At 45.5% G+C, this 15,637-nt stretch overlaps 1 protein-coding gene across 1 annotated transcript in view; it reads left to right on the top strand.

Moving 5' to 3' along the window:
• il16 (interleukin 16) overlaps window positions 1–14,744 on the top strand; it is a gene marked incomplete at its 5' end in the record, with an annotated part of 65,773 nt that extends 51,029 nt beyond the window's left edge. Inside the window, 10 exon segments of the mRNA XM_083662456.1 lie at window positions 870–1,001; window positions 1,272–1,433; window positions 4,588–4,705; window positions 5,280–6,460; window positions 6,972–7,090; window positions 7,435–7,600; window positions 9,543–9,644; window positions 9,822–10,056; window positions 11,906–12,034; window positions 12,852–14,744. Of these exon segments, the coding sequence (XP_083518582.1) occupies window positions 870–1,001; window positions 1,272–1,433; window positions 4,588–4,705; window positions 5,280–6,460; window positions 6,972–7,090; window positions 7,435–7,600; window positions 9,543–9,644; window positions 9,822–10,056; window positions 11,906–12,034; window positions 12,852–13,018 (2,511 nt within the window). The 3' untranslated portion in view covers window positions 13,019–14,744.
• Between the last annotated feature and the right edge of the window lie 893 nt (window positions 14,745–15,637).

The raw sequence follows: 15,637 nt of genomic DNA, 5'->3' as shown, positions 1-15,637 counted from the left end.
CCACAACCTGCCTGCCCGCGTCCACAGCCTGGACACACCCATGGTAGCCAGACACACCACCCACAACCTGCACAACACACACCACAACCCGCCCGCACGCGTCCACAGCCTGGACACACCCATGGTAGCCAGACGCACCACCCACAACCTGCACAACACACACCACAACCTGCCTGCCCGCGTCCACAGCCTGGACACACCCATGGTAGCTAGAGAGTCAGACACACCACCCACAACCTGCACAACACACACCACAACCCGCCTGCACGCGTCCACAGCCTGGACACACTCATGGTAGCCAGACACCACCCACAACCTGCACAACACACTGTTAGATGATGTCATCATTCCTACTATGATGTCATAGATCACTGATGATGTCACAGACGGTGATGATGTCATGGTTCATAAGTGTCTTAAATCATGTCGTCTCTGATGGCCTTACTGATGATGTCACTACGCAGTGTGATGTCATAGTCGGGACCTATAAGGGCGTGCTCCGCAAGTCCTCTGGAGTTGTTCATAGACTAACCTCACGGCAACCTTCTGCACAGTTCCCATCTTCGAACTTTGCAGACTCAGCTATCAAGTGCTACAGCGTTCCTAGTTATCGAGACTTCAGTTACCAAGTGTGTCTTGGCCATTAAGTATCCGCACGTAAATCCACCAGTCTCACAGCAACCTTAACACACACACCACAACCCGAGATGACACTAACTGGACCAGAGAAGGCCCCATATATTCTAAAAGGATATACCAGTCTAACCCTATTGGAAATATTATGTTATTATCTGTGTTTGTGTGTATGAGTGCAGTGTCGATGTCTTTCTGAAGATAATGTAACGTACATCTCATTCCCTCTCCTTCAGTCTATGACGGAGCCGTGGCCTGACAACAGACTGTCGGTGCCCGCGTATCCAGATGACGACTACAATGTCCCGTACAACTCTCCTGCTGCCAACCTGTCCAGTCAGCAGGCCCTCGACCTGGCCTTCAGCAAGGTGGGAACAGCCTGCAATCATCCAGCAGCGCCTACGATCAGGGTACCGTTAGTTCAGTGGGACAGTAGACGAAAACATATTCACGTACTAAGATCGCATTTCTTCAGTGAGATGACATAATACATGCTCTGGTCAATGTCTAGTGTTTTTCGTCTTTTATCGTTTTAATTGCACTTTTATTTTGTAAAATGCTGTGTATGATAGCCAGAATTTCCCTTCAGGGATCAATACATTGCTCTATCTATCTCTATCATGCTGCTGTGTGTGTAGGCCAAGTCCAGGGTGTGTGTAGCTCCGCCTCCACGGAGGTACTGCCGTCCTCGGGACGTGACCAGCGAAGAGGGCTACGCCGCCGACTCCAGCGGCTCCTCGAGTCGAGGATCTCCCGTTAGAGACGATGGACTCGGACCCTCTGCACACAACGGCTACCAGGTACGCAACACTGCACAACAAACTCAGCCAGAGAAGCCAGCAATGGAAAGATCATAGTTCAAGTTTCTGTCATTCACGTCACTTATGCATACCTGGATCCATGTGAGATTATTTACACCATGGCTCCATTGTAAATGGCGATGCACATATTTCAATAACTTGCATGAAAAACAAACAAACAATGTCTTGATGGCCAGCTACAAACCACACCGCGATGATGACGGTCAAAAACTGCCTGTTTCTAAATGTTACGGTTCCTTCCTCGCCAGGATGGGTCCTTCCATCCATGGTCCTTCCTAGTCAGCGAGGAAGGACTCTTGCCTGCCCTCTGTAGGAAGACCCATAGAGACAGTCCGCATGTCTGGGAACGCCCATACAGGCTCTAGGAACGCCCACAATAGACGCTGGGTTAGCTGGCTCAGCCTTGCCGGGGGCGGGGTCAGGGTGGGGTAAATTCCCCCGTTCTATCCATTCAGCAAAGTTAGAATTTAGCTGATAGCCCAGCCCAGGCAGACACGACCGGGGATTTAACCACCGCAGTAAACGCACATCTGAGCAGACGTCTTGCGTTCTGCTCTAGAACCCCCAAACATGTAGTTTAGAGCCGCAGCACCGTCTTTTGGTGAGTCGGCCCATGAGATATATCGGCGGTTTTACCGCACTCGCGCGCCAGCCGTTTAACATTTTGTGGGCGTTCCCAGACATGCGGACTGTCTCTATCCTGCCAAGGAAGGAACCTTATGAGAAAAAGCTACTGTTTACTTCCAAACCCCCGGCACACCTGAGTGCAATCATTGCCTCACCTGGCTAATTCCCCTTGACTCCACCTACCACCTAGTGCAGGGGTGTCATAAACATAATGGCCCGGGGGGCCAGAAGCGGCCCTCCAAATGGTGCGATCCGGCCCACAGGATGACTTTGCAAAGTGTACAAATGGTGATGCATTTGTGAAGGCTAAGAGGTAGCAGGTGTCAGGAGCAAGCGAAATGTGAAGTAGTCTATTCATCTTTTCTGTAAACGGTCAACTATTTTCATGACCCTTGATTAGAGAGAATTGCACAGTTGCCGTCAATTGTAATGCACAGTTACAGACAGTAGATTTGATCATTTGTTTGATAGTAGCTGAGATAACCCTATGTGAAAACGTGTTATTAAAATGTACAGTCAGTTACCCGTCATTCTTTGCACTAAAATAAACTGTACAATGTTGTGGGTTTGTCATTTATAGTTTGACACCCCTGACCTAGTGGCTCAAAGAGGGAAATGACCACAAATGGTTGAAGTAACTCAGACAACCTCCATAAAAGGATGTTGAAAGCAGGGGTGGAGACATATTGTATGCTGTCATCTCCGTCTGCCCCCCCAACCCCCACCCACCCCCAACCACCTTTACTCTGACTTCCTGTTCTGCTCTGCATCACAAGACGGATACTACTACTGCCTGATCAGTGCACTGTTTCCATGTACTAACCATGCTGCTGCGTCTGATACAAAGCATCTAACACGGCTCCTCTCCTCCCAATGCCTCCAGTGCTTCAGCAGTATATACAAGGCGTTGCGAAAGATCCTGAGGTTACTCTTTAGACATGTATGTGAAGTGGTGATGCTGCTTTAACTGTGTATGTTTTGCTGGTGAAAGCATGGTGGCTGTCTTATTTGGCCTTTTGATTCTTTTTAGCAACACGTGAAGGTGCCAGGTCTTAGCGTTATTACCGCTATGCTTTTGTATACTGTGTGTGTATCCTACTCATATCTTCAACTATCGCAGGCATTAGAATAGAGAGCCAAAGTGGAACGTCACTTCCCGCTTCAGCACTGTACCAGACATTTTCATCCGCCATTTATTTTCCCATAGACATTTCGTAAAATGCTTATAAAAATAGTTTTACTTGTTCAAACCCAAATGGTTCAGATATATTTAGAAACAGGAGAGACCGCATAACATTTCACTCGGACCAAAACGTTAAAAAAAAAATGCGGGTATAAAGAAAATATTTTTTCGATGTAGTTTTTTAAACTTTTGGTCTGAGTGAAATGCTCTATGGTCTCTCCCGATTCTAAATATAGCTGAACCGTTTGGTTTGACCAAGTAAAACTATTTTTATAAGCATTTTACGAAATGTCTATGGCGAAAATAAAGCAGGAAGTGACGTTCACTTTGCCTCTCTATAAGCATGTGTTGATGCATTGCTTACAATACTGATTTGACCATGCTTATTCCATGCTTCATTTCTATACTTTTGTATGTGTCTCTGTCTGGGTGTAAACATCCTTTGAGACTACGGAGACTAAGACAGCCATTAGAATGAAGTGTATGATGCACTGCTGAACCGATGATTGTGTTTTCCCATCATGCTTAAAGTGATAATACGGAAGATTTCAGTTTACACCTATTGGCGATGAGTGGTAACTGCAGGTGAGATCCAAACAGTGTTATTATTATGTGACATTACTCAGTTTGTTGGGCCATAGTAACCACCCCGTAATGCTAGCAGAGACCGGAAAAAAGTAGCTTGTTATCCTACTTCACACAAGCGTTGTCAGGAACACACAGTGACCTATCAGAGTGAGTCTATTGTGTTAGCTCCGCCCACCCTGTGAACGTACAGTAACCTACAGAGGGGGTCTATTGTGTTAGCTCCGCCCACCCTGTGAACGTACAGTAACCTACAGAGTGAGTCTATAGTGTTAGCTCCGCCCACCCTGTGTCACCACAGACACCAAGTTCATAAATGCTGCAATACTGAAAATGCAAAGGCTTCCATCAATGGGCCATAGGCTCAATCACCATTTGTGTTAAGTCACTATCAGATAGATAGTGACTTAACAGACATTTCTTTAGATGAAAATCTTCCATATTATCACATATTCTATATTATCATATTATTTAACGTGCTTGACTTTACATGTGTGTGTGTATGTGCGTGCATGCCCTGCAGGAACCGCCCCACGTGTATCCGTGCGTGCAAAGTGCTTATCTCCTGCCCCTATGCATCACACTTGACTCTGGCCTCTTTAGTTCCTGAATTACCAGATTGCGAGAACGCTGCATGTGGATGTGAGTGAGTGTGTGAGCGGAAGCTGGGGCACACTGCTGCACCTCTCTGCGGTCGCTGCATCATCACACCCTGAACACTTCCTGTTTGTGCACCAGGAAGGAGAGCGAACCAGAGAGCCGTCGGAGGGAAGTAGAGACGCCGGCAGCCATACAGACAGTGCGGACTGCCCTTCTTCGCCCGCAGCAGCCTGCACGGAGGACAGACTACACCGAGGTAGGACACACGTGGCGTTACCTTACATTTCACCAGACCAGGGCGTTTTGAGAACGACCGTAGTGGGTCGGTTACGACGGTGACTTGATCTGGTCACAGTATTTCAGTGCAAAGTAAAAGGGAACTTTTTTTCCTCCATGCCCTGAAGAAGGCCGAGAGGCCGAAACGTTGGCATTATTTGTGACATGGCCAAATAAATTGGTGAAATTGAGAGCTCCTTTGTCCTGAAGTTTTGTGAGTGCTACCTTGTGCCATTGGTACTTTGCTTTAAAAGGGAAGTTCCTTACACTGTTCAATGAGGAATTGTCAAGTAAAAGTTCAAATGAGGCTGCGGATCAAACCTGATCACTTGCTTCAGCGTGAGCAACGGTTCTCAAAGTGTACTAGGAGACCACCCATGGGTCCTCAAGGGAGGTCCTCAGCAAAATGAAGAATCGTTTAATTTAAGCTCTGCAGGAAATGAATGGACTTCCGATAACGTGTCGATCGTGCACAGTAATGTCTATTTGGGCGTCTGTGACATGAACATTATGTCAAGCTTTTCTACTATCTTGACTCTCGGTTTTGTCAACAGGCGATTCATCGGCTCAGTTCTGCTCCCAGGCGAAGAGAGCAGCTCTGAGGAGGCAGGCTCGTGTCGAGCAGCACACCCAAGAGCAGCTGCAGGACCCCTGGGTTCGCCTTTCAAACAGCTCCCCTGGAGATCCACCTGCGGCAGCCCATCACCACGGCCCACAACTACACAACGCCAACAGCAACCCTGTCGCCATGGACGATGAAGGGAACACCCCCGAACTCAATGGGACAGACGCGTATTCGTCTCCAGAACCCGCTTCCGACCCGACCGCAGAGCCGGAATCTGAAACTGAAACCCCTCTGGAAGTGAAGCAGGCTCCCCCGGTGGCGCCCAAGCCTGTCGGGTTCCGGCAGAGCCTGAGGAAAATTCGTCACGGGCACGACCAGAGGGACGTAGCTAAACCCGCGGATCAGAGGCCCGCCGGGGGATTCAGTCGAAACTTCGGAGTGAGTCTCAGATCTACCGCCTCTGCAGCCAACTTGTCAATCAGGCAGAAGATCCATTCATTTGAGACCTTCCAGACCAGCCCGCAGGGTCAAGAGAAGGCGGGCAACAGGAGCCCCCTGGCCCTCTCCACCTCCCTGCCTCTGATGGAGAAGGATTCTCCTAGTAGGAGTCACCATGCCCCACTGGGAGATCACGGGACTAGAAAAGATGAAATCACCAAAGAGATCAAGGCAGACTGTCCTGTACTTGCAGTGGAGAGTGGCGGCGACGCAACCTTCTCCCCTGTTCTCACCTCCTCACCTCCTGAAGCTGGCCTTCCAATAAGGACCAGTTCCTCTAGTGCTGATCCTCCCTCCATCGAATCCCCCATTGCCCCTCCATCTTCTGAGACTGAGCGCACAGATCCGGGCTCTGGGACAAGTGATTCCCATTTGGTTCCAGACAGAGATGACATGGACCCCTCATCATCATCCAGCCAGGAGGCAGCCGCCTCAGAGGCAGACCCGGAAACGGATGCTCTCAGTGCGTCTGCAGAGACGGAGGATTCCCCCCCTGGTGGTCCGACCCGCAGGAGATCCAACAGTGCCGAAGGAGAAAGTCCTCCTCCACCAGAAGGCCATGGAGAGCAGGGCCAAGAGAAACAGCTGAGCCCGACCCGGAATGTTCCATCTCCATCCCCAGACACTTTGTTCGGGGAGAGCTTCGGGAAAATCCTCACCTTCAGTAACCAGGTATTCTTTAGTTTACTCTGTAGTGTTTGTCGTGTTCAGGGATGTAGTAAGTACAGTATTAAACTGATATTTCGGTGAGTATTGGGTCTTTTACGGGGAACATGGCCTATATGAAAGCTTTTGTGAAAGTATACGTTTACCCACAATTTTACCCACATCATGTACAGTACATTCACATTTTTTCTTCACATGCCCATATTCTTTATCATTCATGTATATCACAATATCTCATGTCTCCGCCCACGTTATTTTCACATTTTAGTCTTCATTATTTTCTTTTTCTTAATATAATATATTATATGTTAATATATTCTACTGCTGTTATACCTATTTTTTCCAACTTTTCATTCATACATTTCTACGTTATGCTATAATACGCAGGGGGTCTTAGATTTGCTATATTTGTATTTATATTCTGTGTCTTTGCTGTATCCTATTACAAACTGTAAATGTAATCTCATCTCGTCTTGTCTACAGTATATCTTCAAATATTCTATTCTGTTCTCGCCAGGTGTCAGAAGCGTTGATGTTGTTAAGCCAAGGTAACCCTCGGTCCAACGATCCCGCAGAGTCCAGCTCTCAGGTGGTCGACCAGGCGGAGGACAGCATTGAGAAGGGATTCTCCGTCAGGTAAAACTCCGACAGAGACGTGTGATTCAGGCAGAACGGACTTGTATTGTTATCATTTAGAGGGATGTGTTGAAACACACCAAAGCTCTCTGAGTCTGTCTTATCATCGCCAGGAAGTGGGTTCAAGTTGAGAAAGCTATTTTCACTTCCTGTTACTTTGTTTATCATAGAGAAACAGTGAGTTATTGTCAGACATGATTATATCAATTCACAGCACACATTATGCATCGTTCACATGCACAATGTCTTCAAATGCGACATGAATTCAACTGAATCCACATCCAAAAAAGTCACATAGGCTAATATATTCATGTGAGAGTGCAACTAACCTCTTTTTCTCACAGCTTGGCCGAACTGCGGGAGTGTACCATCGCGCGAGAGGAGGGGGGGTCGTGCGACGAGGCGCCAGCCACTTCTGCTTGCGCCCACTCTGTCATCGCAGGCATCCCCTCACAGGAAATACACAGGATGATCCAGGAAGTCAAAGATATGGATGAAGAGACACTGAAGGTAGAGTGCATCTCAAATGAATACTAAGACTTTCTCTTCATATTTCCAAGAAATAGCTGAAGCATTGATCATCGTTAACATTCCAAGAAGTTGCCTGAGAAACACATAATTATTTCTTTTAATACTGTCTTCCAATTAATTTTTTAGTAACACTTTATTACCTTAAAGCCCCAATCAGTAACTTTTTCACCTTAATTTAACTACTTTTTAGTCATTGAAGATGGTACATTGACTTGTAACGGGGAGAATGTCACCTCTATTGGTCACACACACCGCCCTCCAAAGGCCTCTCCTGGGACTAAGCATTTTGGTGCCTGCGTCCCGGAGGCAAGATGCGCGCATGCGCTGTACAGCGGAAGCGTTGTGTTCATGAAAACAAGGAAGTAACTCGGTGCGGATTTGCTACGAAAATGACGTTTCACGTAACTATGGATGATTATTTCATCACGTGGTGAGTACCCCATGTCACAACATGTACAGTACATAGAGCTTTCTGCCGCTGTGTTTTGTTGACTTTGAGCGGCGATATCGATACCGATACTATTGCAGCCAGAGGGCGCTGTTTCTCCAATAGCAAAACTTGGAAAAGTTGCTGAATGGGGCTTTAATTATCCAAACCGTTTTTGTTTGCTCATCTGATTGTCTGCAGGATATCTCAAACATGTATGAACATATTTGAACAAAACTTGGTAGTAAAGTAGGTCATGGGCCAACTTAGAACTGATTAACTTTCCACGGAACACTGGCCAAAAGCGGGCATGGCAACGGGCATGGCCAATCACAAGAAGGCACATAAACGGATTCACCTAACACCACTAAACTTTGTAGAAAGGTTGGCCCTGGGCCAAGGACTAACTCATTAATTGGCCACGCCCACTAGCCAAAAAGGGGGCATGGCAATGGGTGTGGCCAATCCCCCAAAAATGCACATAACACCATGAAATTTGTAGAAAGGTTGGCGGCGGGTGTGCACTGTGCACTCTACCGAGTGCCCTCTAGTTTGAAATGCAGATTATAAGCATACACTTTTCTTACAATAATGATCAGAGAAACAATTAGAAATGTGCGCATTCAATTTGATGTCATGTCATAAATGATACACTTAACCCCCTAAATTGTGCTTATAATGAGTATATGTTGCCTTCTTAGACTGTACGTAAACATAAAATAGTAATGATGCTTTATATACTTACATGTATCGTCATTCGTCTTCAGTTGTTACTGTATGCACCACTGGCTCGACACATCACAACAGTCAGTGGCCTGTCAGAGCTGGACTTCGCTACGTCCCCATCAGGCCAGATTGTGGCTCCATAATTGGTTGAGAGGAGATCCAATGAGAAAACATCAGTGAAGGTTTTCAAAGCCATTAGGAGAGTCATGCGGCTCTCGCCAAACAACATCACAGAAGCTGAGACCATTAAAGATGAAGTCAGAGTACTCTAAATATAAATACACACACACACACACACACACACACACACACACACACACACACACACACACAGATTGGGGGACATGCATATATGCTGAGATGTCATTATTATTTGTCTGTCTGTCCGACCACATTTATCTCCCCTGCTGTTGCTCCGATCGTCTCCAAAATTAGCAAGTCTGGAAGTCTGGAATGAATCTGGTGCCAAAAAAACAAAACAAAAAAACGTCCATGCTGGGGCGGGGCAGTACAGCGATATTTTATTCGCTTGCAGGTGCACGAGCTCAGAGCTGGACGAGGAAATCCCAAATTGACAGACCTAGCTGATAACCACTGTCGTGGTACCGATCAGCTTGATTGCTTTGATCTGGTCAAGCCAAACCAGATCAAGGGACAGATCCTGGATCTGTTTATCCTCCATTCGTGGTATGGGCCTCTGGTAATAGAAATACTGAAAACAACAACAACATCATTACGAAGCTGCCATCTCTCTCTCTTTCTCCACAGCAACTGCTGGATATCCATGTTGTCATTCTACACAAGGAGGACGGAGCTGGGCTGGGCTTCAGCATCGCTGGGGGGTCCGACCTGGAGAGCAAGGCAGCTACGGTACGCAGCAACTCAACATATTCATAATATAGATACTTGTGTAGAATCCGATCAAAAAGCCACATTATAATTGGGAAGGAACGATCGGTCTAAAAGCAAACAAACACCCATTCCGTGAAATCTATTTCCATGTGAATGACGCTTCTTCTCCTCTCTCTGCTCCACTTCTCCATCCAGGTCCACAGAGTTTTCCCCACCGGCCTGGCGGGTCAGGAGGGAACCATCCAGAAAGGGGACGAGGTTCTGTCCATCAACGGACAGACGCTGCACGGGCTCACGCACGCAGACGCCACGGCCGCGCTGCGCCACGCCCGCAACCAGGAGCTCGCCGTGGTGGTGATCTGCAAGAGAGGCCAGGACGAGGGGCGAGAGGGCGCCAGCTCCAGGAGCGACCACCCCAACCCAGCAAGTGGTATGAAGGCCGATGGACCAGGGGTTCTCAATGTGGGGTCCGGGGACAACCAGGGGTCCTCGAGGGGGTTCCAGGCAGATTGATCCATTGTTAAAACTTCACCATTATTTAATTTATAAGAAATGAACACAATTAGAGAATGTAGAATACCGGTAATTACTGTTTTGATCATAGCTTCACTGTTATCTCTCTGCCTACAATATAGTCAGTCATGAGATTCTGCACAAAATCATGTGGAACAATGACCATATTGTCAGATTTGGGCGTGAGAATTTCTCATCAAATTGGAGTCGGTGATATGAAAAAGCTCGAGAATCACTGTGATAGAGGAGTGTCTGAGATAACTGTGTTTCTTGTAGGCCTGTATGTTGGGTTAGAGGAGTGTCTGAGATAACTGTGTTTCTTGTAGGCCTGTATGTTGGGTTAGAGGAGTGTCTGAGATAACTGTGTTTCTTGTAGGCCTGTATGTTGGGTTAGAGGAGTGTCTGAGATAACTGTGTTTCTTGTAGGCCTGTATGTTGGGTTAGAGGAGTGTCTGAGATAACTGTGTTTCTTGTAGGCCTGTATGTTGGGTTAGAGGAGTGTCTGAGATAACTGTGTTTCTTGTAGGCCTGTATGTTGGGTTAGAGGAGTGTCTGAGATAACTGTGTTTCTTGTAGGCCTGTATGTTGGGTTAGAGGAGTGTCTGAGATAACTGTGTTTCTTGTAGGCCTGGATGTTGGGTTAGAGGAGTGTCTGAGATAACTGTGTTTCTTGTAGGCCTGGATGTTGGGTTAGAGGAGTGTCTGAGATAACTGTGTTTCTTGTAGGCCTGTATGTTGGGTTAGAGGAGTGTCTGAGATAACTGTGTTTCTTGTAGGCCTGTATGTTGGGTTAGAGGAGTGTCTGAGATAACTGTGTTTCTTGTAGGCCTGTATGTTGGGTTTGGGTCTTCTGCTATTTGCAATTCTAACAGAGTAGATGGAGACTTAAACGATCCCCGTGGGGAAACTGAAACTGGAGAAGCTTGTGTCAGAGGTTTGTGAGAAAACCCAGCTCTAGAGGCTCGTTAAAAAATATTAAAAGGTAATAAATCAACTTAGTGAAAATGGAGGCCCTTAAAAAGTTTTAAACACCATTTTATGAGGTATTCAATTTGGTAGCTATTTTTTTCAACGTGAATAGCGTATTTGTCCAAAGAGTTTGTGTGCTAAAAGTTTGTGTGAATTTATTTATTTAGCTTCTACTAATAGTTAACGTGTTACCGTTATTCATTTTAATAAACCTTGCCTTTGGCTTAGTCACTCCAGTGTTTCCCACACATAGACTTTACTTGGGCGGACTACCTCTGTATATTATGGCTGCCAAAGTATATGTGGCGATCCATTTTAGCTTTCTTTTTAATCCATTGAAGAGAGCGATGCCATCCGTGATCGATTAATGATTAATCAATCAATTAATTAATTAATTAGTGGACAATCTGCCCTCGCTCTACCCCTCCCGTACCTGTTCAGTGTGCTATCGCGAGAAGGGAGACTGAATTTATTCTCTTGAGCTTTGTTCCCTCCTGATCTATCTGAATTATGTTGTATATTGACACTTTTTATTTGTTTTATTTAACCTTTATTTAACCAGGTAAGTCATTAGGAACAAATTCTTATTTACAATGGCGACCTGGCATACAGTGATACAGTGCTCCATCGAAGTTATCGCAAACGAAGACCGTTTAGTTTTGCAATCTCAAAATCAATGGATAGTAAATGTAAGTTAACCATGTCGCTGCCGATGTGACAAAAGTGGCGTTGAGGTCTTAAAATATATTGAAAACTCAAGTTTCCTGCACGTCGCCTGCTGCTGCTGTGTGTTTCAGTGGAGGAGCTGGGCGCTCCGGTCAGTGTGGCGCTGGAGAAAGGAGCAGGAGGAGTGGGCTTCAGTCTGGAGGGAGGGAGAGGGTCCATCCATGGAGACAGACCGCTGCTCATCAACAGGATCACACCAGGTACATCTTCTCTCACTTATTGTAAAGTATTTAAAATGTTTTCAACAACAACGTGCACGAAACGAAGTTGTGATTTATCAAACTTATATCTCTTTGAAATGGCTGGTTTAATTATTCAAGATAATATAAGGTGAAACGGCAATAACAATGTGTGTCTGGGGCAGGGAGAGGGGCTCTTAGCCTGGCTAGTGGCAGCCTGGAGGTGGGGGGTGGCTGGCCTGGGTGTCTGGGGCCGGGAGAGGGGCTCTTAGCCTGGCTAGCGGCAGCCTGGAGGTGGGGGGTGGCTGGCCTGGGTGTCTGGGGCCGGGAGAGGGGCTCTTAGCCTGGCTAGTGGCAGCCTGGAGGTGGGGGGTGGCTGGCCTGGGTGTCTGTGCCCGTCAGAGGGGCACTTGGCCTGGGCAGTGGCAGCCTGGTGGTGGGGGTGGCTGCATAAAAATGGTCAGGAACGTTAATTGATGCATTATGTGTGTGTGGCGGGGGGAGACTCAAGTCAGAGGGGGGCCAGGGGGGCTTTGTATATGTGTGTCAGAGGGGGAGGGAGGATGAACCAGTCAGTGAGGGGCAGGGGGCTTGTTGGAGAGCCTCACAGCCATGGGGGTAGAAGCTGTTCAGATGGCGTGAGGTTGTGGTCTTGACAGACCCGAACCTTTTCCCAGATGGAAGTCTTTGGAAGAGATGGTGGCTGGAATGGGAGGGATCCTTGATGATTTCTTTCCTGCTCTCTTCCTGGTCGTGGAGTGGTACAGATCCAGTAGACACGGGGAGGTTGTGGCCGATACCGATGACGTGCCAATATCATGTGGTTTCTGTGTGTTAGGTGGTGCGGGGGAGCAGAGCGGCCTGCAGTGTGGAGACGAGCTGCTGCAGGTGCAGGACGTCAGTCTGCAGGAGATGACCCGCTTCGACGCCTGGAGCCTCATCAAGGCCCTGCCCGAGGGCCCCGTCACGGCCCTCATCAGGAGGAGGGAGGGCGACACGGAGTGATGGCACAGCCAACGCTACATCCTTACACACGCCGAGACCAAAGAAGAAGAAACCCCTCCACAAGCTCTGGGAATCTGAACCATGGCAAACCACACATTACGTTTTCACACTTCAGACTTGGGGTTACACCGATATTGGTCCGGTCAGTGTTGATCACCTCTGATATAATGGTGGTTCCTCTCTGAATGATTTTTATTTGTATTAGTTTTAGATCAGACGTTTGACCAGATAAATCATTCCTAATATTAGCTATTGGCAACAAAATTCAACTTTCAAGGTTTTGTATGATGAAATTCAAAGACTCCAAATTGGCATGTTTTGCAGTAAGACATGACTTTGGTCTAAAATGGACATCACTGAGGCCCATTTTCAAGAAATCATGGTGAAATCAATCATTTCAAAATGGAAAACTGCTGCTCTATCAACACTCATTTGCTTTTCCTCGGGATGGGAGGTGTTGATCGAGAGAGAGCAGCATATTCATGAATTTGGGGGCCATATTTAAAAACAAAAACAAGTACTTTCAAAGCCATACATTCATTTTCAAAAACCTGTAAGGCCAGAAACTTCCAAAGATTTTCAAGGCCTGTAGGATGACTCCAAACGAGCCCTGAAAACTGTATCAGACTTTATCGGTGTAACCCTACTTCAAAAACCCATATCGGTGTAACCGTCAAACATCATCAGACAGTAGCTACAGTATTAGAGACAAGCAATATGTGGACAGACATTATTTGGCACATTGTCTCTGCATTATATACTGTATCCCTTCATAACACAGCAAAACTAAAATCACACCATTTCTACCAGTTCTCCACAAAAATAAGTATTATGAATGACCGATAGAGAGGCAAAGTGAACGTCACTTCCTGCTTCAGCACTGTACCAGAGATTTTCTTCCGCCATTTATTTTCCCATAGACATTTCGTTAAATGCTTATAAAAATAGTTTTACTTGGTCAAACCAAACTATTCAGCTATATTTAGAGTCGGGAGAGACCATAGAACATTTCACTCGGACCACAACTTAAAAAAACAACATTGAAAAATATTTTCTTTAAATCCGCTTTTTTTTTAATGTTTTGGTCCGAGTGAAATGTTATGCGGTCTCTCCTGTTTCTAAATATATCTGAACCGTTTGGTTTTAACAAGTAAAGCTATTTTTATAAGCATTTTACAAAATGTCTATGGCAAAATAAATGGCAGATGAAAATCTCTGGTACAGTGCTGAAGCAGGAAGTGACGTTCACTTTGGCTCTCTGTTGTTACGCATCACGCAGGAGGTCTGGTTTTTTCTGCTGCTTTACAAATCCGCCTTAAGTGTAGAGATCACGGTTCAGTCTGTTCATTTGCACAAAGCTGAAACAGAATGGAGGAACTGTTCGGCCAATTTCTATCATGGAACACAAATAAACTAGGAAAAGAATCTATTAGAATATACCTCTATTTTTTATCAGGAGTGGTACTGTATGTACGGTATGTTGAAACAGAAGACCAAACACTGTTAAGCACTTTTGTTTTGTTGTTCGGTAGCTTTTTGATCCTGTCTTTTCGCCCGGTACCAGTCAAACCAAAGACAACTGGATCCCTCTTTGTATGTAAGCCAGACATATTTTCTATGAGGTACACATCACATATCAATTTACAAAACTGTTGATGTTAACAAGTTGCATCTGCTGTAAGAGGTCAAAATTAATAACTTATAAAATAAAACAATCCAAATTTGAGCCTTTGTTATGCTTGTGTGTATGTGGGGGGGGGGGGGGATATTGAAGTTTAAAGAATGCCTAAGTCCTGCCATCGTGAGATTGCCCATGAAACATGAATTCACCATTTATGTTTCAAAATTATTATTATTATTGATTTAGTTTTAGTTTTACTTGTGCAAACAAATCGATTCAGCTATATTCAGTATCACAAGAGACCATAGTCTATGGTAGGGATGGGCAATTATTTATTTGGAAATGACAGAACAGTATTATTCCAGTATTTTGCATAGAGTATCTCTAGTAGTGTACCTCTTCACTAGATGTTTCTGTTGGATCTCTGTGCTAATTAGCTAGCTTCCTTCTTTACATTGTGACTTTGTGTCACTTACAGGCCACCGTAACTGGAGGGGATGGAGGTCATAAGAGTTGAGATATTCTCTCTTAACTGAAGTACATACATTTCTGAGCCAGGCAGGTCCTCTACTATATTGTTCAAATTCCTAATTGTCAGTTCAACTCTAGATGACATAAAAGTTCTAACTTTGCTTTAAGTCCAGAAAGTTTCAGTTAATAAATAATATGGCAATTCCTGTGTGTTGTTAGTTGTATGGTAATAAGTTGTCATTCTGAACAATCTGTAGTTACAACAGTTCATATGCTAATTTATGCTTAATGATATATTGCCTAAATTGCATATTAAACCATTTTTTAAAGAAAAAGTGTAATACAATTTTTTTTTATGTGAATAGTAAACCGGTAGAAATTCATGAGGATATTTTTGAAGGGGGGAAAATCCCATTCACTTAAAAAAATAAAAGCCATTTTCAGGTTTTTCACTGTAACTGCTTAATCAGTAGCCCTTTTGTTCTTTCTTTTTTGACTTCCTTAATTTGTCTTCATTCACTTTCGAT

The sequence above is a fragment of the Poromitra crassiceps genome (genome assembly GCF_964638095.1).
Source record: "Poromitra crassiceps genome assembly, chromosome: 28".
NCBI lineage: Eukaryota > Metazoa > Chordata > Actinopteri > Beryciformes > Melamphaidae > Poromitra > Poromitra crassiceps.
The sequence above is the reverse complement of the archived record's forward strand: the minus strand, read 5'-3'. Positions and strand labels throughout refer to the sequence as shown.